This window comes from Eimeria tenella, genomic scaffold (assembly GCF_000499545.2).
Source record: "Eimeria tenella Houghton genomic scaffold, Eth_scaff1, whole genome shotgun sequence".
NCBI lineage: Eukaryota > Apicomplexa > Conoidasida > Eucoccidiorida > Eimeriidae > Eimeria > Eimeria tenella.
Window position 1 is genome coordinate 207,587 of NW_013541457.1, and position 14,367 is coordinate 221,953.

At 46.8% G+C, this 14,367-nt stretch overlaps 2 protein-coding genes across 2 annotated transcripts; both read left to right on the forward strand.

Annotated features, from left to right (window-relative positions):
• Positions 1-444: 444 nt before the first annotated feature.
• On the forward strand, positions 445-7,012 carry ETH_00004745 (uncharacterized protein; the record flags this gene model as incomplete). Its single annotated transcript, XM_013372340.1, has 10 exons — positions 445-1,197; positions 1,413-1,513; positions 2,827-3,052; positions 3,265-3,664; positions 3,867-4,000; positions 4,140-4,247; positions 4,414-4,522; positions 4,705-4,881; positions 5,017-5,363; positions 5,483-7,012. The coding sequence occupies 10 exons, from the start codon at positions 445-447 to the stop codon at positions 7,010-7,012; spliced, it is 3,885 nt and encodes a 1,294-aa protein (XP_013227794.1).
• A 1,811-nt stretch (positions 7,013-8,823) lies between these two features.
• Positions 8,824-13,983, forward strand: ETH_00004750 (Kinesin superfamily protein 16B, related; the record flags this gene model as incomplete). Its single annotated transcript, XM_013372341.1, has 7 exons — positions 8,824-9,445; positions 10,173-10,417; positions 10,814-10,952; positions 11,096-11,193; positions 11,310-12,743; positions 13,009-13,236; positions 13,738-13,983. The coding sequence occupies 7 exons, from the start codon at positions 8,824-8,826 to the stop codon at positions 13,981-13,983; spliced, it is 3,012 nt and encodes a 1,003-aa protein (XP_013227795.1).
• Positions 13,984-14,367: the final 384 nt, after the last annotated feature.

Genomic DNA, 14,367 nt, shown 5'->3' on the forward strand with positions numbered 1-14,367 from the left:
GAGGTTCCTTCCTCAACGAAGCTTGATGAGACTGCTGAATGATACTTTTTTATAAGGGCTGAGACATTTATTCTGTTAATGGGGTCACCTGATATCGCCTGGCCTGGTTGTGCGTTCTTGGTGGTCTGCTAGCAGGGGCCCCGACCATTCAGTTAGGGCCTCAGCAACCGCGAAGTGCTATCCATTAGAAGCTCTGAGGATCATCCGTCTCATTTTAACATTTTCTGAGCGTTTTAGTATATTTGCCAAATGCTTGAAAAGTGTCTAGTACTCGTCGTATAAAGGTTCGCAATGGGGTCACCACCGACAACGGAAGAGCTGCGGTTGTGTAACAGTGGCTCAACTGTACTTCATCGACGCTTCATCAACAGCCTGTCTTCAAAGTGACTTTAGTCCAGAGTACCTCTATAAGTGGGTTTACGGATAAGTGAGCGTAATCACGCAATGACGGAACGGGAACGCGTGCAGTTTCAAGACGGTTCGGAAAGGATGCTTGTCCAACTGACAAAGCAACAACGATGGGAAAGGGGAGCCACTGCAACTCCCTCAGCGCTCAGACAACAGCGGCAACTTGGGGGACTGGCAGAAGCGGTGGAGCAGAAGAAGACGCTCAAAGATGAGGGATATAAAACGAATCAGAAGTTCCACAGACAGCGACTTTTTCTTAAAGACCAAAAAACCATTAGTATTGGAGCTGTACTTAAAGAACAGACGCCCCTTGTGAGGAGGGAAGTGTTTAGGAGGAGATTATTTCCTATCCGATTTGAAGAGTCTGCAAGAAGTGTCGAAGAAGTGCAGCAATTGCTGATGCAGAGGAAACCACTCGGCCAGCTCATGATTTCCGTGTGCTATCTCGCAGTTTTACTAGTGTTTATTTCGTATTCTTTAGAAGTCAACAGAATATTCGAGGCAGCAAACGGCGTTTCATCCCCGATAAAATCTGCCCTTGCACCCACTGCCTCGAGCTTCAATTCATTGAGCTATGAGGTAGCGAAAGCAGAGGGAACAACTCCAACGCCAGCTGATTTCTCAGAGTCAGGACATCCGGCGGACATGCTCATGATGAGTAGCAAAGCTGGCGTGGCTTCGTGGCTTCTCTACGGGTTTGTTCCCCTTCTTTATGGGCCATCGCCACAGACAAGCAACTTGGGCTCTGCAAGAGTCATCGGAAATTGCTTCAGACTCACCTTCCGACAAGTGAGTGGAAAGGGTGTACTAGAGAACAGCAGGGTGAATCTAAAAAACGAATTTACTGTAGTGTAGTTTCTACCGACGTCACAGTGCTCGGGAGAAGTGTCTCCACTCGAACAGCATATCCAAACTTTGGAAGGTGGACACCATGGTTCATTATTTTCCAAAAGGGGAGGCTTTGTTAAGTTCTTATCTTTGTGCGGGCATGTTATACCGGTCAGGTGGAATTGGAAGGTGTTAATGGATTCGACTTGGGTTATGAGGGAGGGTGGCCCCTTGCTGCTGCAGAGGCTTCTTCCTCAATTGCTGCATCCAAGTTAAGGTCTGACAATCCCCTTGTGAATCCACCAGGCTCCCGGTTCACATACTCTTACCCGTTTGCCTCCCCGGGGGAATATAAATCGTTTAATCAAAGTGGAGGACACTATCAAGTCATATGCAAAGGTACTTCCACATTCATCTCCGGTAATAGGCACCGTGCAGAGCTGAGAGGTCAGCCAGCTTGTTATGCAGTCTGGCAAGCATTAAACTATGCCTATGAGGTGCTCAGGAGAGATTTGTATCATTGCATTGCACTTGACCGCAGATTCGATACAGGACGCTCAAACAGCTTTACAGCAAAACCAGTCTCCTTCGCGTTATCCTCCGTGGTTTGTACCGTTGCCCGTGATTGCCGATCGACGAACGATATCAACAGTTGTTGACTTCTTCGTCATCAACCCGGCAACGACGACATTCTCCCACTGCGCCATTTTATTTTCCTTCACTAGCTCAGGTACGTTCGAGTCTTATCTGCGCAAGAGCAGTCAAGCTTGTGCTTTTGATGGACCGCAGATGTTTGTGGTTCTGCGCTGCCCGTCTACGCAGGAACACTTCTCAGGCCGCTGGTTTGGGTGTCATCTTTAATACCTTTTTCAGCACAGTCTGATGGTGTGGTGCGCTACACCTCACTGGGCTTACTACTCGCACTCTTGATTTTTTCCTTGTTATGGGAGTACGGGGAGTCGAAGAAGATGGGCTTCAAGTCTTGGTGCCAAAGGGGCCGGACACGTTTTCTTATATTCCACCTTTTGTTGCTTCTTGGTTTCCTTGCTTCCTTTGTCTGTGTACAAGTTATTGCGTTACTTGCCCCAAAACTTGAGCTAGCGGTAGCAGCGAGTGGATACTACAATATTTTGAGTGCTCCCAGTGCAGCAGGCGAAACGGGGTTTTTCCAGTTAGTCAGTGACTACGGCCATCTGTTTCGCCTAAGCTCAATAACGCAACAAGTATGCGCTATTTTGGGTGCACTTGTAGCATTAACAGGTTGTGTTCTGATAGCCATGCTGAGCCCTGCTATGGCAGGAAGTGGAACCAAGTCCCTTCAGATGACTCTTCGGAAAGTGAAGTTCTACATGTTGGCTTGCAGTATAGGATTACTATCCATTGTACTTATCTTTGTTTCCCTTGGAAACATATCTTTTGGTGCAGCCACCCGGAGCTTCGCTGGTTACTACGAAAGGCAAGTTCCCACCGCGTGCCCCTTGAAAGTTTTCCCCGAGATGTAGTCCATAGAGTGCGCCGTTCCAAGATGTGTCGCGTCGCTATGCAGTTGATCACCTTTGTCCCAATAAGTGTCAATTGTGTCATTTTCAGCTTAACAACATCGGCGGCTTTTTTGCTGGGTGGTACCCTTGGGAACTACGATGTATACACAATGAGCTCTGTCAATTCCATTCTTGCCGGGATTTTTTTTGTCCCCCTATTTCTGGTTTTCTCTGCTTTTGGCTTTACAATTTTGACTGCGGTAGTGCTTAGGAAGCACAATTTATGTGCCGATTCTGTGCAACAAGGCGTCTTGAAGTACAAGTTGGAAAAGCAGGTAACCTGGCGCTTCGGCTTTACTGGTGCTAGGACACGGATTGCATAGCAACGAAAAAAAGAATAATTTATCTGTGAAGCACGTTGCTGCCATTCCCGCATCAGGCCGCACACGTGGGGACACGCGTGAAACAGCCCTGGCCACGCCTTTTATTCCACCCACAAAGTGCGAGTACTTTTGTCCTTTGCTCCATGTGCATTGCCGCTACATAGGATCTTTTCCAAACACGTTACGAATGGCTAAGACATGCAATGGCGTCCGGCTGCAGTTCATTTTGGACAGCTCTGCGTGGATGTTGGAAACCGCAACGAATATCTGTTCTCGAAGAAGAATCTCACGAGGGATTCCAAGATGATGTTGAAGAGGCAGCAGCCTCTAAAAAGGAAAGGACCAACAAGAAATTTCGCTCACGTTGGAGAGAGAAAGGAAAAGATCCTATCGAACGGGAACAGCATGCAGAGAAAAAGCATCTCTCCATCGAAGAGGACGATGACTCCCCTCCCCAATATCCTTCGTGGGTTTGGCAGGCGATGGGAATGGAAGATCCTATAAACATGTACTCTCTGGGAAGCGGAGAGAAAAAGAGCTTCTATGTGGATCCAGCCAGCGTTGGTGAGAAGGATCCAGCTTAAGCAATTCCCAGCAGCAGGCGCTTCTACAATCGCACAAATCTGATTGTGAAGGCTTCATGCATCCATAAGGAATCTACGGAAGTTTTCGGCTATTCGATTCACAGTCGTCCAACCTTATGTACACGAATTCGTGAATACTTCACTAAATTTTGCGTCTCAGGCTACAACTGTTTTGCCTTCAGATTCGTATTTCAAAACATACGGCTATTTTAGGGGGTTTGGTATGACTGGCATGAAGGAGAGTTCGGACTGCTACTTCCAGCCAGATATTCCAACGACGCTTGTGGACGAAAACCCTGCGCCGTCTGTAGACAAGGTATTTTTTTAGGAGCCATATGTGGAAACTTAAGGTCAAGATCGCATTTTGTTCATGTACCTGACGCGTTATTTAGGATCAGCTGCAGTATCCAGTGCTTCAAATATATGTAATGCTGTGCGCTCGCAACTGTATTTAGGTATACATTCTTGTACGAAACCAGTCACGGGAAGATCACGAAGACGCTTGGAAAAAGCTCTTTGTGGTCGCTTTTGTTGCCATCACCGTGGCTACCGTCAGCTTGCAAGTGAGGATTAAGTATCCGTCCCCTACTGCCTGCAAGACCAGCACAATTTCCCAGTGGCTCCCTCAAAAACGTCCCCATCTCTGGACACTAGCATTAGTATGTTTTTATACTTCGCTGAGAGGGAACCAGCTAGTGGTTTTTGAACTATCGCATGAACTTTGTTCAGCTGTCGATTGATACTTCGGCTGACATTAGAGACATGGCTGGCCGGGCCGTTGCGAAGACAGGGTTCTCATTGGACCCCGTCACGCTCGCTTGTGAAGACACTGCCCTAGGTGCGCAATGAATAATGGTTGCCGTATTGAACTATAGCGGCTCTTCTTGCACATCGGTGCCGCTGTCTACATCGGCTTTTGCAAGCTTTCCGAATATTTGTCTTGGAGCAGCCTCGTGACAGTCTGTAAGCGGAGTCGCATCCAATCAGCCCCGTGGTCGATATATTTCGCTTTTTCTGCAGGTTTGGCAAATGTAAACTTTTCGATACGTTTCCCCATTCAGCATGTTTTTAGCATTACTTCACCGAGAAGCCTTTACAGTTGGCTGAAATCTGACCAGGGTCTAATGGCGCTTTTTAGCTGCCACGCTAGTTCCCCATTGTTCAACCAGACGTTTCCCCAGAGCACTTTGGTAGATGGTAGGCCTATTCTTCTGCCTTTGGGGCTTTAAATGTTATCCTTGAGCCTTTAAGAAGCTCCGTGGGCAGCCTTCATTCGAGTCGTATGTTTGGTGCTCACAAATGCTCTACTGCTTTGGGGATGTATGAATGCAGGCACATATCAGCAGCCCGTGCTGTGCAACTGGAATGCAGCAATTACTACGCGATCAATACGCGTCACGTTGAACACCCGCTCAGAATCAATATATCCTGTTCAGCTAGGCTTTACCTGCGAATCTCTCCAGTGTGTGTACCAGCCTCTCTTCGAAAATACCACTTTCAGAGATTTTCTAAAAGGGCTTGGAGAGCAAGATATTTTGAGGGACGTTGGCACAGAACTGGCATTTCACACTTTCTTACTGTCCCCTAACTCTGGAAATATGATCTTAGAGCTATTGCTTAGCTTTCGTCGAGATTCTGGTGGCACTGTTGCACCCAGCCTGTCCGTCGAGTCCTGGAAGGTAAGTATATACTGAACTTTATAGACAAAGCTTGCAGGTATCATCTTGTTTGAAACTTACAGCCGGAATAGTTCTGTAGAAAATCTTACATTTATGCTGGCTTTCCCTTTGCGTTCCAGCTGCAGCCGTACGCCACGTGGGACTTTGCGACAGTAGCTGCTGTGGCCTTGCAAGTGGCAAGCGCAGCACTTTTCCTATTTTTTGGGTGTTCTTTCTTTGTGGAATTTTGCCGGCTGAGGAGAAAACTGAAGGAGGAACGTGAAGACTACAGCTTCGGCTTATGTTTAGGAGTCTTTTTTGTGGACGACCTTTTCAATGCCTTTGATATCATTGGCTTCATTGTATTGGCTTGTGCAATTTTGGTGTGGGTGCTTCACGTCTGTTCTTCACCCCACTCAGAAGTCTTCACTTTAGCAGATGATCTCGTTACAGCTTCAGCTACTGCCGCCTCCGGTGCCACAGAGGAAACGGAGGCAACTACAGCAGCTGGTGTTCTCTTCGAGGCGTTCAGTTCAGCATCTGCCTTGATGGGCACCTATGCACAGCTAGCCGCTGCGATCATGGCTGCTGCATTTCTTCGTCTACTCCGAATTGGGCGCAAACACAAGCGCATGACCATGATGTTTTATGCTCTCGCTTCGTCGGCAGAAGAGATGATACAGGTCCTGATAGGCACGGTACTCCTGTTTCTGGGCTTCTCTTATTTATGCTTTCTGGCTTTTGGACGTCACATGGAGAACTACTCAACAGTCAAGAATTCGTTTATCTCCACGATAATGTTAACGACGGGCTTCTTCCCCTTATCGCAGCTCTTCCAGTCAGATGCTCTCATGGCCGGAGCTTTTGTTTTCCCCTATCTCTTCTTTATGGGCATTATTTGTTTTAGCTTATTTTTGTCCGTTCTTCTGCGTTCTCTCGCGTACCGCTCTGCGGAAATTAGGGCGATGGAAAGACTTCAAAAAATCGAGCATCGCTCAGTCCTGAGATCTGCAAAGCTGTTTTTTGAGGAGCTTATGTGCAATTTTCGTGTCCGAAAAGAAATTCTGGAAGAGCAGCAAAAGGAAATCCAATTAAAGCATCTGCAAGAGCAAGCAAATGCAGCGACAGATTTTCGAAAGAGAATAGCCACCGAGAGGCAAGACAGCTCTGCTGAGCTGCGGAAATCTGAAGAGGCTGAAAGGAAGAGGCGAGAAAAGCCGCTGAAGGTTGTGGAATTGCCACCGGACGTGGTAACTAGTGCTTTATCCGACGCGCAGTACGCTGCTTTGCCAGAAGATATTCGTTTTTTTGCAAATCAAGAGGCTGTTCTTTTTGTTGACAGATTTCGCGCTATGGCCACGCAGCTGAAACTCAGCAGCGGTAACATTGTGTCACTATTACATCAGCTAGAGAATGAGGCTTACACTGAACTGCTCAAGCTTTCTCGCGAGGTGGCACAGCAAGAAGGCCATCTGCGGCACGAGGCGTCGGTCTACACATCCCAAGTGGGCACTGGACAACAGAGACTGACAGCCTACGCAAAGTACGTTGAAAAAGCTTTACAGGAAAGAGAGGAGGAATTGCAGCTACAGGAACACGAGCTGAAGCTTCTTGAGGCCCGAATGGAGGGTGACTTACAAGAGGCAGAAAGATATGGAGGGGACAGTTGACAGCAGGCAAGAAGGTGGCTCTCAAAGCGTAACGATTTCATCGCAGTGATGGCTGATTCTCCTCATGTCATACAGAAAAGTAATTCATAGTGTTATGGACTGAACACAAGGACAGCCAATTGCCCATGAATCAGAGCTAGCGCTCTTTGCTAGCTCTGCTAGCACTCGCAAGCGGTGCATCTTTGGAATTAACGGCTATATTTAATAGTTTTGGGCTCATGTGCTTCATTTTCCAGCGGTTGTACCTCATGCTGGCACTCTGAGAATGTAGCATCGTTTGGCAGTATGTTGTGGAGAAGCAGTATTCACCGTGAGTTGCGCCTGTCTGAATAGCTCCGTGAGTGCTGTTTGGGCTGTTTGCCTGCAGAGGCTGCTGAGGTGAGGGAGTTTGGCATGCTTTTCTATTCCTACCGACGTCTTCACGTGCCCGCACTAGCAGTCTCACACAGCACAACAGCAGAAGTGCGAATGCCGGCGGTTTTTGGAGTTGTGCCCAGCTCAATACTCGTAGATACAAGTCTCGGCGAATGTTTGATCACTTTGGTTTGAAAAGTCAAGCAAATAAACAGATTTTTGGTGAAAAGAGAGTGAAATCTGACTAAAATACCCAAGCCGAGCCATACATGTGGGCGTGGGCGCATGGGAAATGCGTGCCAACAGCGGAGACTATCCAAACTTAGCTTAGTTGAAGATGTAGAGGTGGGCACCAATACAGCTGAGGACTATTTGGAAGGTGAGAGCGACCTAACCTACTTGCCAGAAGCAAATAGCAGGCCCCCTGCCTCCGCCGCTACGGCCTCGTTCGAATGGTTTGGTACCGTCAGCGTATCCCCTTGTAGAGAGATGCTTAGTATTGCAGGTAATGAAAGTACCCACATTACTAACAAAAGCCACTTGGAGAACATGTACGTTCCATCACCCCCGCAAGACAGTCAAGACATATTTTGGACTTAGCAGGGACTCTCATGGCTTGTGATTTCAACTGGAGTTTCATTATGCAGCCATTCTCTTTGGGAAGGACTCGTTTGGCTCCTTAGTAATACCATCTATTTATGCAGTGACGCCGACCTTGGGTAAGCATGCCGCTACTGCCGAGCACTGCAGTTCTTCTGCATCTGCATACAGAGAACCAACTCTATATAAAACTTATAGAATGAATTCAATCAAATGTAGGTTCTTTTGCCTTTAACTTCGGGCTCAACACTTCGCTGCTGCAAGCGCACACTAAATAGCGTAGCAGAAAGGCTGGCATAACACGCCTGTTTGCCTCTAAAATCCAGGCCCGTAGAATATCTCTTCGTTTAAGAATAAATATTCAATCAGGATAAAGGCATGTGTGCACGGCAAGCTGGCCAGTGCTTGCTGGCTGCTTTTGCTTCCTTACTTCCGTCTCTCACTGGGGGTAAGGTGGTGACCATTCCTCCAGACCATCTCTTCCTCCGGAACTCAGCCTCCCCTTTTCAGCTCCTTTCTAATAATTCAAAACATTGCAGCGTATACAACGTGTGGATAAACGCAAAACCATAACCGTACGCGCTATCAAGACATGAGAGGCCACCTGCACATCGGCGTGCCAGGTCACTTGCAGGCAGGCAACTCACGAAGCGTCATGGGACATGAAACGGGAGCAATAACATTTTTACCGACCATATATGTATCTGACTATTATTAGACACTATCCAGAAACACTCAGCACCCTCAGGTAAAAGTGCATTGGCTGTGCTTGCCGCTAGCTGCCACACAGCCGTTTCACTCACAGAAGCTCAAATACCTTTTGAGAACTAGAAAATACAAGTAATGGTTCGTAAAGGATGTCATCGGTGAAGGTAGCCGTTCGCGTGCGTCCCTTCAATGACCGTGAGAGGAACATGAATGCACAGCTATGCATTAGCATGGAAGGGAAAGCCACAACAATTGAAAATGAAGAGGAACCCAAGAGTGGAAAAAAAACATTTACCTTCGACTTTTCGTACTGGTCTCACGATGGCTTTGAAAATGACGAAACAGGATACTCGCGACCCATAAGCCCAAAGTACGCAGATCAGCAACGTCTGTATAATGAAATTGGAAAGGATGTACTGAACAATGCTTATGAAGGCTACAACGCATGCCTCTTCGCTTATGGGCAGACTGGAGCTGGTAAGAGCTATTCCATGGTGGGATACGGTGCCAACAAGGGTATCATAGTCCGCGCGTGCGAGGAAATATTCATGCGTATTGGGGCAAATAGAGACCCTGATCTACGTGCGGAAGTGCAAATTAGCATGCTAGAAATATATAACGAACAAGTTCAGGATCTGCTGATGCCGATAGAGAAACGGCCAAAAGGAGGCCTCAAGATCAGACATACTCCCCAGCTAGGAACCTTTGTGCAAGAGCTTTCGAAGTGCGCTGTTGATTCATACGCAGCCATACAAGCGAAACTTGACGAAGGTGAGATTACTTCGTGTTTTGCATAGGGAAATTGTTAATAAATCGATGTATTTTCGCAGCTGCAACTACCTCGGAATCAGTACAGTCGTAACTTGGAGGCAAGGAATAGGCATCAGTATTTCTAAGAAACATGAAATAAATTTACCCGAGTCTATCTCTTTCAAAGCGATGAAAAAATTCAGTGATACAAATTTTGGCGGGGCGGGCTTCTGCGCAAACGAGAATGCATGTTTCCATTCCTGGTCGCACAGCCTAGTTTACGTGCTTGGCTGACTAAAGTGAAACACAATGAAGGTTTAAATTTCAGGAACAGCCAACCGAACAGTCGGAGCAACGCTTATGAATGCCACTTCTTCACGGGCGCACACCGTTCTGCAAATAAACTTCCGTCAAATTACCATAGACGGTATGTTCATCAGTGCTCGGTAGAGTTGCCTCGTCCATGCTGCAACAGACAGCGCCATATGCAAGTTAAGATAGCGGTTCTGAGTAACCTTTTAGCTAGACTGTATGGCTGGAATTGCTTGAATCGCCATCGACGTTCATAAGAATGTCAAAGGCTTCATGAAAACTTTCCCAAGGGCTGTTTCACACGAACGAACAAGCATTTTTGAATGCAACGAACACTGTATGGGAGGGGTTTCTCATGAACAAAAGCCACACTGCCTTTGTGATGAGTGCAGCTATGGCCCAAATGAGTCAGTTGTGTGATTTCCGTAATGCACAGCTGAGACTGGAGAGCCTGTCTCGCAAAAATCTTCAGAGATCAGCTTAGTAGACCTTGCTGGAAGTGAAAGAGCTGGATCTACGGGGGCGACAGGAGATCGTTTGAAGGAGGGTTGCGCTATCAACCAAAGCCTTAGCGCGCTAGGAAATGTCATATCTGCTCTCGCAGATAAGGCTGCTGGCAAGCTCAAGCCCGGACAGGTGCGAAGTGTGCTTAATAAGGCACTCACGAAAAAAAATAGTGAAGTACAAAACAAAAATGAAGCCGGATATCACTAAGATCAGAGAACACGCGTGTAGTGTAGAGACTGTCACATCTTTTCAGCAGGCTAGGGTAAGAAAGGTATGACGAATGTTCGCTTGCTTCCAGCAACTCCTAAACATGTAATTATCACGCCAACATGTCGAGCTGTCCCTCATCGTACCGATTAAAAATTTAGTAAACTTATCATTCAAGGTCCTTAGCAAATGTATCTGAGCTGCAGCCAAAACACCAAGTTAAAGGCAGTATCAAATGATCATGTAACGGAGCGCCAAAATGCAAAAGTTGAAATGGTGTTTCGTGAGCGACGACGAAATTTGAAATCATGAGGATCCTAGGTTGTTTCGAGTGTCCCTCTAGATACGTTTTGCGGAGTGCAGGTTGTGCCGTACAGGGACTCTGCTCTTACACGCATCCTGCAGACGGCCCTTGGAGGGAACAGCAAGACTTGCATGATAGCTGCACTATCGCCAGCAACAGTTAATTATGAAGAAACTCTCAGCACTCTCCGCTATGCAGGTAATATTCTGTCAATATAATAATGACAATAAGACAACGCAGGGTGCTTGGCGTTGGTTTCACAATGCAGGCAGATTTGGCGCGTATTCGGAATCGCTAAATGCTCATCCCTTAATAGAGTCTATGCTATCGTACGATCTCAGACAGAGTGAAGCAAATAAAAAACGAGGCAACAGTTAATGAGAATCATCTGGAGAAGCTTATTCGGGAGCTTCGAGAGGAAAACGAAAGGCTGAAAAAAGTAGGCTGACGACACTCCACTCTAGGGAAACTATGCATCTTGCGTTCCTTAGAAAGCATCAAACCTGGCCCTTGTGATGCTCTGTGGATAAGGCCTGCTACTCCTTGCTGCTGCAGGCAATGGGTGGAGGGCTACCAGACAGTGTGCCCAGCTCAGCGCCTGTTCCTCAAATGGTAGAAGAAATTAGAAGGCAGTACGAAGAAGAGCTTGAGGCAAACAGGAAAGCTTTGCAGGATATGACAACATCGTGGAAAGACAAGCTTGAAGCCGCGAGAAAAAGGGAGACCAGCGTTGAAATCAGAGGCAGTGGACAACTCACAGTGCCTCACCTCAGCAACCTCAATGAAGACCCATTCCTGTGTGGAAAAATTGTCTTCGCTCTGAACGAAGGGCAAGTCACTATTGGAAAGCCTGGAGGGGAAGTTGAGCCTACGTTCCGCATTGGAGGCCTCGGCGTAGCTTCCCAGCATGCTATTATCGATGTGAAACGAATTCGGCAGAGTGGAAAGGATACAGGGGATGAAACCTATGAAGTGAAGCTGACTGCATATGGGAAGACGTCTGTCAACGGAGTGGTCCTTGGAGAGACGGAATTGAAACTGTTGACTCACAAAGACAGGATAATTTTTGGCCATAATAATATGTACGTCTTCGTTGATCCGACCGATATGGACAAGGAGCTGCCTACATGGGAAGAAGGTATGATGGAAGCAACAAAAGATGTTATTGACGAATTCTCGAGCCAACAAGCTCCTGATGCTAGGCCAGCCAAGACCGCAGACAAGGAGAAGTGGGAACGTTTGCAGGCAGACCTTCAGCTTTTTGAGTCTGAAAAAAGGGAGCTCATGCGGAAACTTAAGGATAAAGAGGCTCTTGTGCTTGCTAGTGAAGAAGACCAAGCGGCAGCAGAAAAGAAACTAAAGCTAATTGAAGCCGAAAAACGAGCTGTGCAGCAGGAACTCAACAGAAAAGAAGACGAATTGAAAGCGAGACGCATGCTTTTGGAAAAGGAAAGAGAGGAAGAGAAGAAAAGGCAGGATGCCGAGAGAGCAGCTCACATTTTTCTTCAAGAAGTTATGAGCAGAACAGCGCTGCTAGTGGATGAAGCAAATGGGTATGCGCAGGAGCTCGGAGTGGGCGTCTACTTCTCCCTTAAGCTGAGCACTCGGTCAAGAGGTGCTGGCGGTGTCAGGAGCACGCTTATTGGCACATCCTTGCAGCAGACAGAGATCGTGATTAGGGTTCAAAGAGCAGACTCAGATGCCGTCCAGATCTGGAGGCTGGATTTGTTTGAAAAAAAGATATTCGAAATGAGGGAACTATATACGCAGTGGACAGCTGGACCCAAGACAGAGTCGTACCTAAAAGGAGGCGTACCAGATCCATTTGCATTAGATATGGAAAGTTACCAGGTGAGCAAGGCACTTTATGTGCCGGGTCAACTTGCAAAGAGCTCAGATATATACTTGCAAAAGGCTCTGGGTACATTTGTTGAATTTTTTCCCATGACTAGAGCTATCGCCCTGAGCAACATGCGAGACAGGTCATTGGTGAGAGCTATTTGTACTTGGATACAATCCGGTGCTTACTGCCTGTAAAGGCTGAGATATTTCCAATTATTGATGCTAACGGGAAGTCCTGTGGGAAGCTCACGCTTTCAGTTGGCATTGAAGTTTCTGCAAGCCAAAATGACCAGACCGGGTAGGTGAACAGAGGAGTGATGAAACTCGTCAGTTGCACGAGGAACTTTTACACACACATAACGAAGCTGAAGAGGCGAATGCGTTATGATGTTTTATCACTCTTCACTAATAGCGCCCACATATACGGAAAACAGAAGAGCAAATTAAAAAAAAGAACGGCCTGGAGGAGTTTCCGCTTGTTTTTGCCATTCTAAGGCCTGCCAGCCAAGAAAGCGATAATCAAGAAGTAGATATAGATGCGCTGTACTCAGTAGAGGACATTAAAGGCCGTGAGATGGTCCTTACGATAACGGTTCACTCCGCGAGTGAGTTGCCAGAGAAGTTTTCCAGGCAGCCACAGGTACGCAGGATGTCTCCATGCACGCTAAACAAAATAAAGTATGACAGTGCTTCAGAGCCGTCAGATATGTGCAAAGTATAACCTTTTGTTATGCAGGTTTTGTACCGTTGGCTTGACGGCGAAACCGATGTCTTAGTAACTTCAATGGAGCAAGCTTCGTGCAGTCCCGTGTTCAATAATTCAAAGGTTTGTCACCGTACTTTGATTCCAGTAGACTCATTGCGAGAGTAAACCTTCTCAAACTTTGCATGAATCGTTTTGCTGACGTGTTTCTGCCCTTGTACTGCAGTACAATGCGCAGAAACAAAGCCACTCTGTGAATAGATATTACCAATATTGTCCTTTACTTTGTGTGGCCGTTCCTTGAATAGATATAACAACGTTGTCACTTACTTTGTGCGTTTAGCGCTTTATCCTTTCAGTAGATGATTTCACTATGCAAAAGCAAAGCCGTTCCTTTAATAGGCACTGCCAACATTACCCTTTAATTTGTGTGTTCAGAGCTTCATTCTCTCAGTAGATGATTCCACCATACAAAAATTGAATGGTGCACTCGTTTTCGAGGTTAGCGGGAAAATGGTCGAGAAAAAGCAGAAAACGAAGATAAAGAAGGAGCATACGGGGAAGGCGACCAACGAAACTGCCCTCCGGAAGGAATTGGCAGAGAGTACCAGAGTCTTGCAAATAATAGAACAGGCACTTAAAACCGAAGGAAAATCTATTCAAGATCTTGTTGGCGACTCTTAAAGTTGAATATGCATGTGATACATGTGCCAGTATACTTACCAAGCTCTGTCATAAAAATGAGTAGCATTTTTGCGTAAGAAAAAGCGTTAGAAAAGCCAAGGACTTAATTATTGTATCGCCCATATCTATATAAGGAGCTGCCAGCAAGCGATGCTGAGGCACCTAATGACGCAGTGGTTCGTGAGGCGCCCTCTGCCCCTGCGTCAGAAGTACGCTCAGGCAGAAAAAAAGAAGACATTTCTTCTTTTTTTCTGCTTGAGCGTACTTCTGACGCGGCGGCAGAGGTCGCCTCACGAACCGCTACGTCATTAGGCGCCTCAGCATCGCTTGCTGGCAGCTCCTATGGAGAGTGCTGGCCGACACTCACTCTCATTATTTACCTCA